The sequence below is a fragment of the Sturnira hondurensis genome, unplaced genomic scaffold (assembly GCF_014824575.4).
Source record: "Sturnira hondurensis isolate 20B ecotype Veracruz unplaced genomic scaffold, ASM1482457v3 Scaffold0003693, whole genome shotgun sequence".
NCBI classification, from domain to species: Eukaryota; Metazoa; Chordata; class Mammalia; order Chiroptera; family Phyllostomidae; genus Sturnira; species Sturnira hondurensis.
Genome location: NW_028076324.1, coordinates 9,996,578 through 10,014,045, shown reverse-complemented (window position 1 = coordinate 10,014,045; position 17,468 = coordinate 9,996,578). Strand labels below are relative to the sequence as shown.

The following is a 17,468-nucleotide window of genomic DNA, read 5'->3' as shown; positions in this document are numbered from 1 at the left end:
AAAGCAGCTGGACAGGGAGCTCAGAGCTGGGGGCCCAGCAGTGGGCAAGGCTGACCATGTGGGTGGTCTCTGGGAGAGTAAATTCTTATCTGGGGAACAGGCAAGAAATGAATAAATGAAGCAAATCATTTCAGACACTACATGCAATAACTGGAGAGTGACTGGTAGCCATGTGGGGGTGGAGAGAAAGGATATTCAGGTTGAGGTGCAGAGGGAAGCCTCTCTGGGAGGATGACATTTGAGCTGAGATCTGACAGGAGAAACCAAGGACAGATGGGTCCAGGAAGGGAGGGCAAGCTCAGAGGCGGGAAAAGTCTGAGAGTTGTAGGGAGAGCAGCAAGGAGGCCAACGTAGCTGGACGGACACAGCAAATGGGAGGTAGAGAGGGGTGAGGTCAGAGGGGTGTCAGATAAGACCTCACAGGCCAGCAGGAGGACTTTGGTCTTTGGTCTTCAGCACGTAACGTGGGAGGGCTGTGAGTAGAAAAGTGATGAATTCCCATTTATGTTTTTACAAGTTTTCTCTGACTGTGGAATCCGTTTCATCCTGGCGCTGGTACTTCTTTGATTTCCCCAGTATGGACAGAATCATGCCTTCCCCCAAAGATGACCACATCCTAATCTCTGTGAAAAGGGTGCTGTGCTGCCTGTACTCTGTCTGTACTGCCAAATGTATTTCTGAGCGCCCAGCCATCAGCTACGTGTAGCCCACATCACAGGTATGAGCAAGTATTAAGCAGGCCTACTGGGGCCTGTGAAGCAAATAACACCTTCCAAATGGAGAACTCCTGCAACAGGAACCTGGCCTGTTCCTGCTGAGAACATATCATCTGCTTTGCTTGCTGTTGCAAAAACTCAGCATGGCCCAAAGGAGTAATACATTCTTCATGTATATTTGGTGAAGGGCACAGCCCAGGCTCCTTGGATATCTGAAGGTAAATGACCCAGAAATAGGTGTCTGGCTCTCCCGGCACACAAGCCCACAAGGACTAGTGATGCAGGGCCCCATTTCTCTAGTCATTTAAGACAGTCAGAGGGATTGCTTGGGTTAGTTAACAAACAAGAATAAGAGACTATGCCAAGCATCTCTAAAAGACGCTTACAAAACCTTTAGGGAGACAAGATGTTGGTGTCCACAAAAGATAAATTCAAAACAAGACATGGCAAAGATAACAAAGGAGGCCTGCCAGAGTCTGGATGATGGACCCTTCCTAGTGTCTCTTTTGTTTCAGTGTCTCTCCCATGTAGGCACCAGCCCACAAGCCAATCAGGCACCAGGAATAACCAGTAGGTTGTAAAGGGTCTCGGTTTCCCTTTGGCAAAATGATATGCTCTTGAAGGTCAGGAAGAACTTCAACAAACTTTTTATTGATCCCCCCCCTGCCTCTGAAGCTGGTCCTGGGTCCAGCAGACTTTGGGGGATACAAAGCTTACTGGGACAAAGTCCCCATCTGAGGGCACTTCCCACCCAATGGAGGAGAACCAGGCAGAATGAGAAATGTCAGCTGTGCAGGATGGCCCTTCAGGGCAGTGTCCATGTGAGGTGGGCCACACAGTGCTCTGAGGGGCTTCATTCAGTTCACATTCGATTTCATGCCCTGGCTATATCTTTAATTTTTCTTCTAAACCAGAACTATTAAAAGTAAAATGATTATGTATGACTTAAAACTGTGTGAATCCTGAGAGGCACACATACCATGTTTGGGGGCCATCTCATGCGGCAGAAAATAATCTGTGCGTTCATTTGCCGTGCCTGTCCATCTGTACCTGGGGCTCTTAGCACCTACCTCGGCAGAGTGGCTGGATGGATTCTTCCCACACGAGGCTCCTAAACCCTGGCATGATGACAGGTGTTCCCTGCATGGCGGGAATGTTGGCATCTTATAGTTGTTTTTGTTTGTTGGCTTGTTATTTTCTAGGAAAAGGTGATCAGGCTACCATTTCACAAAACAGTGAGGACTTTGGGATTCCCAAGCTGCTGCCCACTCCTCGCCTCCCCTCCTCCTGGCCAGTGGGAACCCCTTCCCGGAACCCTGGCAGGATGATGTCACAGACAGTGACCTCACTGCAGCCAAGGAACCCAGCATCTCAGTGGCATGGAGAAGGGGGGAGGATGTTTCTCCACTCGCCTAACCTTCCATGTCTGTGGTGAAGTTGATCGAAATAGTGCTGCCCAAGGATGCGGTCTACCTGGCCGGCTCCTGCATAAAAGGGCAGGTAGTTCTAACCCTGAACAGCACCCTGGTGGACCCCATTGTGAAGGTGGAGCTCGTGGGAAGGGGTTACGTGGAGTGGAATGAGGAAACTGGGGCATCCCGTGATTACAGCAGAGACATTATTTGCAACAACAAGGCCGACTATGTGCACAAAACGAAGACGTTCTCAGTGACAGGTAAGGACGAGGCCAGAAGCCAACCCCAACCACAATGGGAACCTGGGTCTGGAAGGTGAACATGTCTGCTAGCTGGTCAGCAAACCCCAGGAGCATCAGAAATGGGCAAAGATGCAGTTTCTTCCTAGGAGGGAGTCCGTGTAAAACAGTGAGCATCAGATACACATAACACAAAAATAACAAGACGTAAGTCACTGGTCTTGGGGGTCTCTCCGAAGAGCAACATAGCTCAGATATGAGTCAGACGGGACGCTATCTGGGGGAGGAACGGCAAGATGTGAGATGTGGCCTCTCTGTGTCTCAGTTAAGCCATCTGGAGAATGGAAATAAGTGCTGCCTGATAAGATTTCTTTGGGGACTTAATGATTTAATAGCATGTAAAGGGCTTAGTAATGCAGGGCGTACAGTAAGTGCTTGATAAGTGTTGGTTTGTTCAACAAAACTTTCCCCTACCCAGTTCCACCCCAGCATTAGGAACCCCTCCTTCCCCATTTCCAAGACACTGTATCTCCCCTCAAAAGCATCAGCCTCAAGCCTGCCATAGGTTCATTCATTTATTTCTCAAACATTTATTGAGCACCTGCTGCACACAACACTATGCCAGGTGCTGGGGATACAGCAGTGAAGAAAACAGACGCAGTCCCTCCTGTCATTGGGTTGCCATCAGGTGGGGAAAACACGATCATAAGAGGGTTTTGGGGAAATGCACAAAAAAATAAGGTCACAGAAATGGGGACAATGTGAGTTTCTCCCGGTCCTCAGTCACCACTCAATCAACAACAAATGTTAAGCACACTGAAGGCCGTGCTTACAGTGCACTGAAGACTGAGCTCCACGAGGGCAACGTCTGGCCACCTCACTTACTGCTGCAGATACCACCCAGAGGAGTCTCTGGTGGGCAGCGGGGCTCAGGATGTGTTTGTTGTATGAATGTGCGACTATCCTGAGAACTGGTCTTTCAGGCCCAAGGAAGGACAGAGCCAGTCCCAGTCAGTGTCTCGAAGTGACCATGCCAGCCACGTCACCCATCCGGGTCAGCCCCTTCCAGCCTAGCTGACACTTGGCCCAATATTTATGGGTCATTCAGGTCCCTAAAAGCCCATAGCTCAGCCTAGCTCAGGGACAGACAAGCCAGGTCCAGAACAACCTCCCCACCAAAACAATAAAGAGGAAGACAAAAACGAAAAAAGAAAAAAAAAGAAAAACCCTTCTAGAATCTTCTGATGGCATCGGTATGTTTTGCTTTCAGATAATTGGTTAAGTGCAGGCAGCCACACCTTTGATTTCCATTTCAACTTACCTCCCAGGCTTCCTTCTACCTTCACCAGCAAAATCGGCCATGTCTTCTACTTCCTGCAAGCCTCCTGCATGGGCCGGGAGCACATTCTAGCGAAGAAGAGAACGTACTTGTTGGTTCAAGGGACTTCGGACTTGCACAGAGAAAACATTCTGCAGGTAGTACTGGGGGAGGAGCAAGGTGGGGCTTGTTCCCAAAGCTCCGAGGCGGCAGGGGGCGTGTGTGCTGGTAGGGGACAGAGAAGGAAGGCCCTGGCAGGGAAGGAGGAAAGGTGTCAGTGGCTGTCCACACCCAGTGAGTTCACAAATGTTAATCAGAAATCAGGGCAGGAACTAAGCCAGTGGGACTCAACCAGGGTGATTCTGCACCACCCCACCACCACCCCCCACCACCCCCACCCCGCCGAGGAGACACTGAGCAATGTGTGGGGACATCTGTGGTTGTCATGACTGGGTGTACTCCTGGATTGGTGGGAGTAAGCCAGAGATATCACCCTATGTGCCCAGGGTAGCCCCCCATAGAAATTATTAGGCCCCAATGTCTCTGGCCCTGTAGTAAGTCAAGACTGAGACGAGGCCCCCTTGTCACCCTCTGGGTGAAAGAGGGCTTGGGCACTCCATCCGGCTTTGAGCCTTCAGAGAATGCAGATGGTGCCCCCCTCCCCCACCCCAAGAAGCAAGGGAAGGAGGTGGCCTCCATCCCAGGGGAAGGGAGTGTGGCGTCAGGCGGCCGGAGCAGAGGTCTTCTGGGTGGCTTCTAGAGGCCCAGGTGCAGAGGCGACAGTTGGGCGGGTAGAGGGACGTTGGCCACAGTCACTTCACCTTCCTGGGGATTCATTTGCTGTCAGAGTGGTGGCTGAGAGGCCTGCTGCTTTTATTTCTGAGATCCAGATTAAAGTCCCAGAGTCCCCACCTACCTTCTGCGTGACTCTCTAGAAGTGACCTTGTCTTTCTGTGCTTTGAGGACTAGTCTGTAAAATGGGCATAGAGACAGTGCCTGCCTCCTCGGTCGTGGAGGGAGCAGCGAGTGGACTTCATGCAAGTCCAGGGCTTTGCAGAGTGCACGGCACGGGGCAGTGCGTCTCACTGCGCTGCCACCACCTGCACTCGTATCTGGGTAACAGGGTCATTTCTAGGCCAGCCAACCTCAGAGGATGGTGTGGGAAGGAGCCAGGAGAGGTAGATGCTTGGAGCAGGGGTGAGCCTCGAGATGGACAGGTTTAAACTCAAGGCCCACTTGGTCACTGCTCCCTGTGTGACCTTGAGCAGAATATGACCCTCCTCTAGGCCACGTTTCGGAGCTGGTCTGGGAGTGTAGGGGGCACAAGGCAAGAGTTGGGGGCAAAATGCTGACGTTGGGTCAGACCCCACTTTGTATCTCCGCCACCAGACTCTCATTAGCCAGATGGCCTTGGGCAATTAACAGTACCTAGCAGAGCCTAGATTTTCCTGATCTGTACGATGGGGATAATTAATAATAATAACAGCAGCAGCAAAAATACTTCCCTCAGTGGTGCCTGCAAGGACTGCTAAGCACTCAGTACAATGTTTACATACAAGAGGTGCCCAGGAAGTGAGAAGAGCTAAAATCACTATCATAGCAGCAACAGGAGTTATCACAGAGAAGTTTTGAGAGTATGTAAATACTGTTTTTTTCCTAACTACCCAGTACTGTTTTAACCAGACTGGTCGAGGGAGGCCTTTTGGAGGAGGAGACGATTTAGTAGAGAATTGAAAGAGGAGAAGGGGAAAGCCATGCGGGTAGTGTTTCAGCCAGAGGACACAGGTCCTGAGGCAGGATGGAGTGTGGGGAGCAATGTGAGAGCAGGAGTTGGGGGAGCAGGGCAGAGGCCACTGCTCTAGTCCAAGTAGAGGCAGAGTCTTAACCCCTAACAGTCTGCCCTGCTCAGAGCAGAGGAAACCAAGTAATGACCCTCTCCTGCCCACCTTCCTTGGGGTACAAACCTAAGTTCTCCTACCCTTCCTGAGGTGCCCTCACCTCCTCCCTGACTCCCCCTTGACCACTGCTGCAGTCACATGGCCTCTTCCTGTTCCTCCAACACACCAGGAACAGTCCTGCCCCAGGGCCTTTGTACAAGCTGTCCCTCTGCTTGGAACACTATGAAGTGACCTTTCTATCCTTTGGATCTTTTCTCGGAAGCCACTCACCTGCACTGCTGATAACCGAATAAACTGCCCCAAGCCCTGTGCAGGGCAACTTAGCCACATCTATCCATATTAAGACAAACATGCGCATTCCTCTTCTAGAAATTTCTCCTATTCATATTTTTCACCTGTGTGACCTGACTTTCCACAGCACTGTTTATAGAACAACTGGAAACAGTATAATGTTTGTTGCTAAGGGAATTGTTTTAGTAGAAGCACTCAGTCCAAAAACAAACAAACAAAAAAAACTCTAGCAGGGGTATCCAACCCCCAGGATGGCAATGAATGCGGCCCAACACAAAATCATAAATTTACTTAAAACCTTTTTTTGCTCATCGGTTTTCATTAGTGTTTGTGTATTTAATGTGTGGCCCGGAGATGCCAAAAGGTTGGACACCCCTGCAGATACAGTAAATCAAGAGAGACAGACAGACAGACAGAAACAGAATGAGACAGCACTCCTTGTCAGGATCTCCAAGTGACTGAGTGGAATGAATAAAAAGCACAGTTCAGAACAGCGTGTCTAGCCTGCACCGTTGGTGGTGAAAACAACTTCCTTGCAGGTGTAACTAACATCTTGGGAAGGGCAGCAGAGCAACTGGCAACAGATGCTGCCTCCTGAGAGGGGGCAGGGGAGCCCGGAGCTAAGAGCAAAGAAACTTTTTCCCCTTCCACTTTGTTTTTAACAGCTTTATTGAGATATAATTCACATCTCTTATGATTCACCCATTTAAAGTGTGCATAGTTATGCAACCATCACCACAGTCGGTTTTAGAACATTTCATCACCCCCAAAAGAAATCTTACATCCCTTAGCTGTCATTCCCAACCTCCCTTTGCCCGGGGTCCAGCCCCTACCCTTGGTCTCTGGATGTGCCTGCTCTGGATACGGCAAATAAGTGGAATCACACGCTCTGTGGCCTTTGCATCTGGCTCCTCTCACTGAGCATCATGTGCTCGAGGTCCAGGAAGTGTCAGCACTTCACTCCTTGTTTAAGGCTCACTCAATGCATGAATGGCCACATGTTGTGTATCCCCTCATCCATTGGTGGACACTTGGGTTGCTTCCGTTTCTTGGTCATTACGAATCACGTTGCTGTAAACATTTCAGTGCAGTGAGTGGGCGTGAGTCTGCTTCTTTCCTAGAGTAGATTCCTGGAGTGGAATTGATGGGTCAGGTGGTAACTGTTTCACCTTTTGAGGAACTGCCCCTTTTCCACAGCCAGCCCCATTTTACCTTCCCACCACTAATGGCAGGGTTCAAATTTCTCCACCCCTCCACTCTTTGTGCCTTTAGAATTTTGAAGTGGGAACTATCTCCTCTTCCAACATTAAATGCCACTTGGGAGAGGAGCTCGTCCCAGAGTCCCTTCCTAACTATCAACTGTAAGGGAGCCCCCCACCCCCACTCCCTTTATCTTGTACCCCACCATCTGCATCCGGTCACAGCCTCATCACTGGCCCCACCGGAAATGACCTGGTTTGTTCTCATTAGTACCATTTGTGTCCATCCCCTCACTGCTATCTATGCGTTTTCCCTAAACTTGGCACCAAGCAGATGCAAATAAAAACCAGATAAACGAATGAATGCCCCAGAAGCTTCATATGTGCTGAAGAAATACAGGGCTCCAGAACACTCTCGGGACCAGGAACTCCAGTGTTGGCTTTGCATTAGTCATGTGACTGGGAATCAGGGCCCGTGGGCCACCCCACCTGGTCAGGCCTGGTGGTCTCCTGGACCCCCGCTGGTATCTCTTAGCACCTCCTCCAGAACCAGGACAGAACTGCTGACTTAGCCCTGAGTTAGAGCAGCAAGTTCTTTAATTCCTAGAGGGCCCTAACGCATGCCACAGAATTTCAAATAAGAACAGAGGGATTTATGCCCTGGCTGGTGTAGCTCAGTGGACTGACTGAGCATGGGCTGTAAACCAAAGGGTCATGGTTCAATTCCCAGTCAGGGCACATGCCTGGGTTGCAGGCCAGTTCCCAGCAGGGAGCCCACGAAAGGCAACCATACATTGATATTTCTCTCCTTCTCTCCTTCCCTTCCCCTGTAAAGATAAATAAATAAAATCTTAAAAAAAAAGAGTAGAGGGATTTATAACCTTAACTCCCTACAATGAGCCTTCCTAGAGGAAGGGAAGCATGGGAAGGCTAAAGAGAAGGGCCACGGGCAGAGGGCAGGAGCTGAGGTCAGAAGGGGTGAGGCTCACCCAAGGTCTCCAAGAGGAAACACAGTGGACCTGGAACAGTGTTTTTCAACCTCAGATCATGACCCATTAGTGGGTTGCAAGATCAATTTAGCAGGTTGCAAGCATATTTCTGTAAAATGAAAGAATAGCCAAGACCAAAATAGAAAATATCAATTTAGTGGGTCACATTTATATATAAACTTATATACAGATACATATTTTTCATATACATATATTTATACATGTGAAAAAAGAACACATAGTAAAATAAATGTAGTAGAAAATATCAGCCTGGGTAGGTTGTTCAGTTGGGTAGAGTACCGATACTACAAAGTTGCAAGTTCAATCCCCAGTCAGGGCACATACAAGAATCAAACAATGAATGCATAAGTAAGTAGAACAACAAACTGATGGTTCGTTCTCTCTCTCTCTCTCTCAAATGAATGAGTAAAAAAATGTTTTAAAAAAGAGGATATCACACACACAAAAAAACAGTTTGGCCCCGGCTAGTGTAGCTCAGTGGACTGAGCGCGGGCTGTAAACCAAAGGGTCACAGTTCGATTCCCAGTCAGGGCACACGCCTGGGTTGTGGGCCAGGTCCCCACTGGGGGCCATGTGAGAAGCAACCACACATTGAGGTTTCTCTCCCTCTCTTTCTCCTTTCCTTCCCTTCTCTCTAAGAAAAAATAAAAATAAAATAAAGAAATAAAATATTAAAAAAACAAAAACATTAAAAAAAACAGTTTGGTGGGTTGCAATCAACTTTAAATGAAAGAATAAAATAGAATTTCCAGAAAAAAAATTGGTAGGTTACAACCAGCTAATTTTCATAAAAACTTTTAGAGATTTTATTTATTTTTAGAAAAAAGGTAAGGGAGGGAAGAAAGAGAGTGAGAAAAACATTGAGCAGTGGCTCTCACACACCCCCAACTAGAAACTTGGCCTGCAATCCAGGAATGTTCCCTGACTGTGAATCGAACCGGCAACCTTTTGGTTTGTAGGCCACTGCTCAATCCATTGAGGCACACGAGCTAGGGCTAAAATGTTTGTTTTATATGAAATAATAAAATAGGGTAAGTAGACTAAAAATAAAAATAAATTTATAGGGTTGCCACCAACATTTTTTAAATGAATAGAATACATAGAATAGAGTAGAACAGGAAATATAAGGATAAACAAAATTTCATAAAACTTGCTTCTTTTTCACCAATCTAGGTGAAGCATACATACAGATTTGTATTCTTTGCCACAATGTCAAAATCTATGTTTTAACTGTGGGTTCTGGTTTTTTTTAAAAAAAGGAGCCCTGGCTGGGTACCTCAGTTGGTTGGAGCATCATCCTGCTATGCCAAGGTTGCAGGTTCAATCCCCCTCTAGGGCACATACAAGAAGCAAGCAATGTATGCATAAGTGGAAAAACAAAGCAATGTCTCTCTCTCTCTCCCCCTTCCTCTCTCTAAAATTCATAAAATAAAACAACGTAAAGGAATAGTATATGCCAAATACTGTATGTGGCCTGAAAAGCCTAAACTATAATTATTATCAGTTCCTTTACAGAAAAAGCTTGCCAACTCACGCCCTAAAGATACTTGTGGGTGTAAGCTCAAGAAAATTGTCTTCAGTCTGCTCCTTCTAGCACTTTTATGATGGTGAACACATGGAAACAATATAAATGTCTATCAGGGGGATGGATAAACTATTTTGCAAAACACTCAGCTGCATTCATGAAAACAAATGAACGAGAACGACAGGCATCAGCGTGAACGCATTCCAAACAGAGTATTGAGCTGGAAAAAAAGCAAGTTTCTAGGAGACATATGCAGCTCAAAATATATAAAATATCAAAATATGTAAAACAAGGCCCTGGCTGGCGTAGCTCAGTGGATTGAGCGCGGGCCTGCGAACCACACGATTGCGGTTCGATTCCCAGTCAGGGCACATGCCTGGGTTGCAGGCCAGTTCCAAGCAGGGGACTCATGAGAGGCAACCATACACTGATATTTCTCTCTTTCTCTCCTTCCCTTCCTCTCTAAAGATAAACACATAAAATCTTAAAAAAAAAAAAAAAAAAAAAAAAAAAAAACAGTGCTCTGAAGCAAGTTGGGAGAAGTCCTGCCTACTGACAAAGCAGAAACATGGGGTTAACAAGAGAGCCCTAATGTATAACATTTGCCAATTTTGGTGTCAATACTCCCATCATGGTCATTTCCAGGTTACCAACCTCATGTCACTAATGGGAAGGTGGAGGCTCTCCTTCTCATGCTTAAGGGGAATAAGCACGCAAGTTCATTCTAAGCCTTCCCACATTACATGAAATCTTTTAAATATTATCCACAAATCAAAAATAAAATGTTACCCAAGCCATACATTAAACATAATGTATATGTGGCGTTTTAAAAAATATTTTTAAAGATTTTTATTTATTTATTTTTAGAGAGGGGAAGGGAGGGAAAGAGAGAAACATCAACGTGTAGTTGCCTCTCATGTGGCCCACATTGTGGATCTGGCCCGCAACCCAGGCATGTGTCCTGTCTGGGAATCAAACCTGCGACCCTTTGGTTCGCAGCCCAGGCTCAATCCACTGAGCTACACCAGCCAGGGCTATATGTGACTTTATTTGCAATCCAGCAGCTTACCAGTTGATATATGGGCTGCATTTTGAGGCATTTATGTTAATATGTTACATAACTTCAGCTTTACAGGTTCTCTTTCATGATTCAGTCTGTGATATTTCCTTCTTAAATCTGAACGACTTGAATAAGCCCAAGGCTCAGGCTTAAACTGTAAGATCAAGGCTCAGAAAAGTCAAGCCAGTTGTTCAAGGTCACACAGCAAATGAGTAAGGGAGCTGGGGATTAAGCTAGGGTCTTGTGGATTTCTTAGCCCTATTTTACATATAAGAAAATTGATACTCAGAATGGCAAGAGGACTTTGATTACAGGAAGCTGGGAGATGACTCCGGGCTTTTGGCTACAGAATCTCCAAGATTCCAGGTTCCATCTCCATGCCTCTTCCTAGGAGAGTCCCAAAAGACTCACGGCTTGGAGGAGCTAAAATAGTGTGATGTTAGGCTGGCGTGTGCATCTTGTGGCCATGGCCCCTCACAACTGTCCATTCATTCCCCCCAACCCCACCCCTTCCAGAACCCCCTGTTTGTGGAGACTGAGAAGAAGGTCTCCTACAATTGCTGCAGCCAGGGCACCATCTGCCTGCAGATCCAAATGGAAAAGAACACCTTTGTGCCAGGAGAAAGGGTCGTCTTCACCACAGAGATTAACAACCAGACCAGCAAGTACATCAAGACCGTCATCTTTGCCCTCTACACCCACGTGCAGTATGAGGGCTTCACACCCAAGGCAGAGCGGCGGTCACGGGTGTATAGCAGTGAACTGCTCCGGCAGGAGGCCAACACCCAAATTACACCCTTCAACACCACCAAGATTGTCAGCACCTTCAACCTCCCCCTGGTGCTGTCCGTGAGCAGTGACATGCGGGATGGCGAGATCATGAGCACCCAGTACGAGCTGGTCAGCACCATCCACCTGCCCTGGTCCCTGACCAACGTGAAGGCCAAGATTCCCATCATCATCACCAGCAACCCCCTGGACTTGGACAGCTGCCAGCTACAGGAGGGGTCAGTGTTATCCACGAGCGAGGATTGCCAGAATTAAGTGCCCACACTTTTAAATATTAAAAGCTTTATCACCCTACCAGCAGCCCTTTTCTTGTCTGGCACAGGTGGCTGGCACAGGAACAAGGGTGGGGCATGTTGCCTAAACCTCCCCAAGCCCAGCCATTTGAGCATCCAGACTTTACCTCTTCACTGGGGTCTTTCAGTGCCCAGACCAGGGGTGGTTCTGTCCTCCCGGGGACACTGGATGATAACTTGGGGGAGGGGGTGCTCCTGGAACCAAGTGGTTGGGGTCCAGGGATACTGCTCAACACCCCACAGTGTCCAGGAAGGCCCCAACCAAGAGACTGACCCACACTCAAATGTCAGCAGTGCTGAGGCGGAGATGCTGGACTGGAGCAATTCACAGGGGCAGGTGGTTGTTGAGTTGCAGGACTGCACCTGCAGGCCTCTTACCCAGGTCAGCTCCAGCAGCCTCCTCTACTCACAGCCCTCCTGGGGCTCCAGGGCTCCCCCAGCTGCACTCAGGGTAAAACCGAAGTCCTCCCAGCAAAAGGCATACACACCTGCCACGTCCAATCCGTCAGCAAGGCATAGGGGCTCTTTCTCCTAAATCTACCCAGAATCCTGCCATTTATCTCTGCCACTCGGCCTCCCCTTTGCTTCCATCGTCCATCAGCATTGCTCACCTGGACCAGTGCAGTCAGCTGCACCTGGGTCTCCTGGATCCTGACCTTGTCCCCTCCCTGAAAATAAAAATATAGGATGCCCACTTAAAGTTGAACTTCAAAGAGACAATAAAGTTTTTGTATCATAAGTATGGCCCACACCATTTTAAACATATACATATGCTTAAAATACTTCCTTATTTATCTGATATTCCAGTTTGAACAGGCAGCCTAGATTTTACCTGGCAATCCTATTCCCCAAACAACTAAAGGAGTCTCTACACAAATCAGGCCACTTCACCCCTTGACTTAACACCTCCATCAGCCCTGGCTACATGGTTCAGTTGGCTGGAGCTCTGTCCCGTACATCAAAAGACCACAGGTTTAATTCCCAGTCGGGCCATGTGTGAGAGGTAACCAATTAATATTTCTCACGTTGCTATTTTTCTCTCTCCCCCTTCCTCTCTAATATCAATAAAAACAGCCCTGGCTGGTGTAGCTCAGTGGATTGAGCGCGGGCCTGTGAACCACACAATCACGGTTCGATTCCCAGTCAGGGCACATGCCTGGGTTGCAGGCCAGTTCCCGGTTCCTGGCAGGGGACGCATGAGAGGCAACCATACATTGATATTTCTCTCTCTCTCCTTCCCTTCCCCTCTAAGATAAATAAAATCTTTTTAAAAAAATCAAAAACATATCCTTAGGTGAGGATTTTTTAAAAATCTCCATCAGGTCCTCACAGCACTATGCCTCGGGCCACAAGGCCTTGCATGGTCAGAAATGGGGGAATGGACCGAAGTGCATTTTCTTGGGCTAGTGATTCTAAAATACTTCTCCCAGCAATAGGCTGCAAAATATGTGTGCCTGCCTCACCCATGACTCAGGCAGGAGGCATGTAGACTTGAATGGTGGCAGCCACCCCGACCTTGGCATCCTGGAAGATTCCAGAAGAGGAGGTGGGGAGCTCCAGCTGTGCAACTGTTTCAATTTTTTTATTTAAAAAAAATTTTAAGCCTTTTAATTATTTTTATTACTCAAAAAAGCTTCATTTTTTTTTTCATTTAGCTTTCTGACTCTGTGCTCATGCCTTCAGCACTTTGACAACAGTTTTCTGCCCCTCGGTAAGGAGAGCACGCTTGCTCCCGTCACGGATTACTGAGCACACACAGAGCCACCGCAGGCCCTGCTGACGTGGTTTTTCGTTTCAGACAACCCACCAGAACTTTAGGTCTCACAGCATGAATTCCAGGAAGTCGACAGCCTGGGCACATGCCACATGATTTCGCTGCTTTCCCAACCTTTTTGGAATAAAGGTAAACCACTCCCTTGCCAGGGCTTTGGGACAGCCTCTTGTTGTTAGAGGATGTACTGTCGGACAGCCTCCACGGTCTGTCGAATGCTGGACCATTGTGAATGCCTAATGGCACTGTTGCTGGAAGAGGAAAAGGCTAATTTAAAATTTTTTTAATATTGTATTTATATTTTTTAAGATTTTTAAAATTTATTTTTAGAGCGGGGAAGGGAGGGGAGCAAAGAGGAAGAGAAACATCAACATGCGGTTGCCTCTCACGCACCCCCTACTGGGGACCTAGCTCACAACCCACGTATATGCCCTGACTGGGAATTGAACTGGCAACCCTTTGGTTCACAGGCTAGCACTCAATCTACTGAGCCACACCAGCCAGGGCTTTTTTTTTTTTAATTTTTATTCATTGATTTTAGAGAGAGGAGAAGGGTAAGAGAGAGAGAAACATCAAGTTGTTATTCCACTCGTTTATGTATTCGTTGGGTGCTTTTTGTATGTGCCCTGACTAGGGATCAAACCCACAACCTTGGTGTATTCGGACGATGCTATAAACAACTGTGCTACCCAGCCAGGGCTGAGCCACTGTTTTAAATGAAAAAAGTTGTTTTGGTGAGGAGGCAGAGCGAACAGAATGAACAGGTTTAATAATTTATTTTCAACTTTGGGGGGCTCTAGGGAGAGATCCCTTCACTTATAACCACATTCTTAGGGCATCTCCAACAGAGCTAGTTGGAGCAGGGGCTCCTAGCTCCCTGGAGGCATTACTGCTGGGCCAGAGTGGGGATGTACCTGCTGGCTTGGGTATGTGATCTTTCCTTTGCAGAGGAAAGAATTCACCCTTGGGGTGGTATCATCTGGCTGTCCCAGTTACCAGAAACTCACCCCCCAAAAAGAAAGCTTTTTGGGGGGAAGGGGAGACATGGGGATGGTCTTGCTTGCCCTAATGTTCTCAGCCCCAGCCTGAGTGTTTTCGAGGCTCTAGAATCCAAGCCTCGGCCATCCCCACATCCCGGGATCCAGAAGGGCTGCATTCTTTAAAGCCGCAGAGCCAATTCCAAGCTCCTTTCCTGTATCTAGTCTTGACTGTTTGCAGTACGAAGGCCTGTATCTAGCTCTGCTCTATACCTGGGGGAAACTGAAGTAGGGGGAACCACAGCAGAGTCCCCTACAGGGCCCCAGCACCACCCCAGCCCCCACGTGTCTGTAGAATGAAATACAGTTGCCCCTTGAACAACGTGGATTTGGACTGTGTGGGTCACCTGAAAAAAATGTGCATATAAGTGGACCCTAGAACACTTACGCAACTAGTGAACAATTGCACCGTTCAAGGGTCAACTGCATGACGGCAGTGTTCAGGGCTCCGCTCATCCCGGGGGCTGGGAAGCAGCACTCCGGGCATGCCAAGAGCAGCTCACTAGCCAGCTGGTGAGTGCCCCTCACAGGCAGGGTGCTGTCAGGCTGGAGGGGGCACTTCTGAACCAGGAGGCATCCTCGGATTCCTTCTGGGATGTTTCACCTCACTGTAACATCCCTACTTACTTCTGCATTAGGGCAAGTGATTTCTCCGCTCTGGGCTTGTTTTCCCTTCTGTAAAATGGAGAGAACAGTAGTATTCACCTCTAGGGTTTGGAGGACCTTGTTCACCTCGCTGTCCTTGTCTTCGGCTTTCTGTTCGGAAGAATTCCAGTCGTGTGAAAAGGAATGGAGTGACACAACAGACACACGATCTTGCCCCTCGGTTCTCCAAGGGCTGGTATTGACCGTTTTTGCTCTTCTCCTCTCCCCCTCCCCCGCAAACTGCCTTGAGGAAAGCTGCAGCATCACAGCATTTCGTCGCCACGCTTTGTGCTCCACCCCATGTGCTGAGCATCAGAAGCTTCTCCTGGGAAACCGCAGTATCATCATCGCTCTCAGGGCTTTCCACAGAGGCAGCAGAGCCTTCTCACCTATGTGCTCCATGCTCCAACTTCCCAGGGCCCCACGTATCTTTATTACTGTAATAAAATATATGTAACATAACATTTACCATCCCAACCACTTCTAAGTGCACTGTTCAGTGGTAGTAAGCACATTCACGTGCATTGTCTCTAGAACTTTCTCACCTTCCCAAGCTGAAACTCTGCCATTAAACTCTGCCAGCTCCTGGCCCCCACTATCTACTTCCTGTCTCTACAGCTCTGACTCTTCCAGGGGCCTCCTGTGAGTGGCATCACAGTGTTTGTCCTTCTGTGCCTGGCTTACTTCACTGAGCATGTCCTCAAGGTTCATCCATGTTGCGGCAGAAAACAGAATTTCCTTCCTTTTTTTAAGGCTGAATAATGTTCCAGTGGGCAGACGGGAACCACATTGTGTTTATCCATTCATCCAGTCCGCAATTTAAGTTTTTTTCCCATCTTTTGACTCTTGTAAATAATGTTGCTGTGAACGCCGGTAGACAAGTATTTCTTGAGACCCTGTTTTCAATTCTTTTGTGTACGTGTACCCAGAGTGAAATGCTGGATCACATGGCAATTCTATGTTTAATTTTTTTTTAGGAACTGCTATACCATCTGCTGCATCACTTTACATTCTCATCACTTTATATTCTCACCAAAGACATGTTTTATATGCGGGGGTTTGGGAGGCGGGGAGTGGCAAGGAGGCAGAGACGAATGCAGACTCTGATGAGGTCACACATTGCATTTTCTGTCCCGTCTGCTTTTCCACCCAGCGCACTGCCCTTGCCTTGTTTGTGTTTCCCCACCGTCATTGTTCAAGGGGCTGGACCAGTTATCTGCTGGCATCTCCCACAGTCCGATGTTTCCTCCTGATTAGATTCAGGCTGGGATTTCAGAAGTGATGCTGTGTCCTCCTCGGTGCACGGTACCAGGAGGTGCACGATGCTGCCTTGTCCCCTAATGACGTGAACCCCAATCACTTGGATCCAGTGGTGTCCACCAGATCTCCACGTGAAAGGGTCCTTCTTACATTTATAATTCATAAGCGATCTGTGGGAAGGGTATTCCAAGACTTTGACCACCTTGTCTCTTACAATCTTTTACCCAGTGGGTTGTGCCTCTGTTCGTGCCCCTTGCTTGAGTCACTTGCATTGCTGTGGTTGCACATCGATTTGTCTAATCCTATAGAGTCTTTCTCTATCTGCTACCTGAATTGTTCTGCAAAGAGAAGCGTTCCCCTCCCCACCCTACCCCACCCCTGCTATCTATCTAATCTCTTTCCCACATTCCTTAGAGCTGACCATTTCCCTCTTCCTCAAATGTTCTCTTCCTTGGACCTCCTTGATGCCACGCCCTTCTCATTCTCCCACATCTCATTTTGGATTTTTGGCTTCTGCTTTCTTCCAAGCCACACCATCAATGCTTTCTCTTTCAGGATGCCTTCCAGCCATGCCGGGCGGAGCCTCCCCTCTTCCTCTTCAAGGTCCTGAAATAGGGATGACCTTCAAGGTTCGTTTCTACAGACACACACATCTCATTAATTGCTCAACATTTTGAACTCTAGAAATGCTAGGTCAAGGGCACTGGGCTGGATTGTATGGCTCATGAAGAAATGCTTGGAGTGTTTTTCTTTGCTGATGGGATAGAGAGGGAGGATTTGAGAAAATGGGTTTGAAAACCACTCCATTGACCCTGGGGATGGAAGAGCTGAGAAAGAACATGGGAGTAAAAATATGTTTAGGAAGCTGCTAGGTCTGAACAGAAATAATAACAAATAATTTAAGACAATAATAGCCCTGGCTGGTATAGCTCAGTGGATTGAGCGCAGGCCTGCGAACCACACGATCGTGGTTCGATTCCCAGTCAGGGCACATGCCTGGGT

General features: G+C 47.9%; 2 protein-coding genes across 3 annotated transcripts in view; one reads left to right on the top strand and one right to left on the bottom strand.

Annotated features, from left to right (window-relative positions):
• Positions 1-3,777, bottom strand: part of UHRF1 (ubiquitin like with PHD and ring finger domains 1) — a 41,645-nt gene extending 37,868 nt beyond the window's left edge. Inside the window, exon 1 of one of the 2 annotated variants that reach the window (XM_037042627.1) lies at positions 3,692-3,777. The gene's annotated coding sequence lies outside the window, so the exon portion shown is untranslated. Of the gene's footprint in view, positions 1-1,786; positions 1,808-3,691 lie in introns of those variants that run through there. The other variant, XM_037042624.1, reaches the window with a different exon arrangement.
• On the top strand, positions 300-11,754 carry ARRDC5 (arrestin domain containing 5). The gene is made up of 4 exons (XM_037042629.1): positions 300-934; positions 1,919-2,391; positions 3,641-3,837; positions 11,179-11,754. The coding sequence occupies exons 2-4, from the start codon at positions 2,139-2,141 to the stop codon at positions 11,713-11,715; spliced, it is 987 nt and encodes a 328-aa protein (XP_036898524.1). The 5' UTR covers positions 300-934; positions 1,919-2,138; the 3' UTR covers positions 11,716-11,754.
• Positions 11,755-17,468: the final 5,714 nt, after the last annotated feature.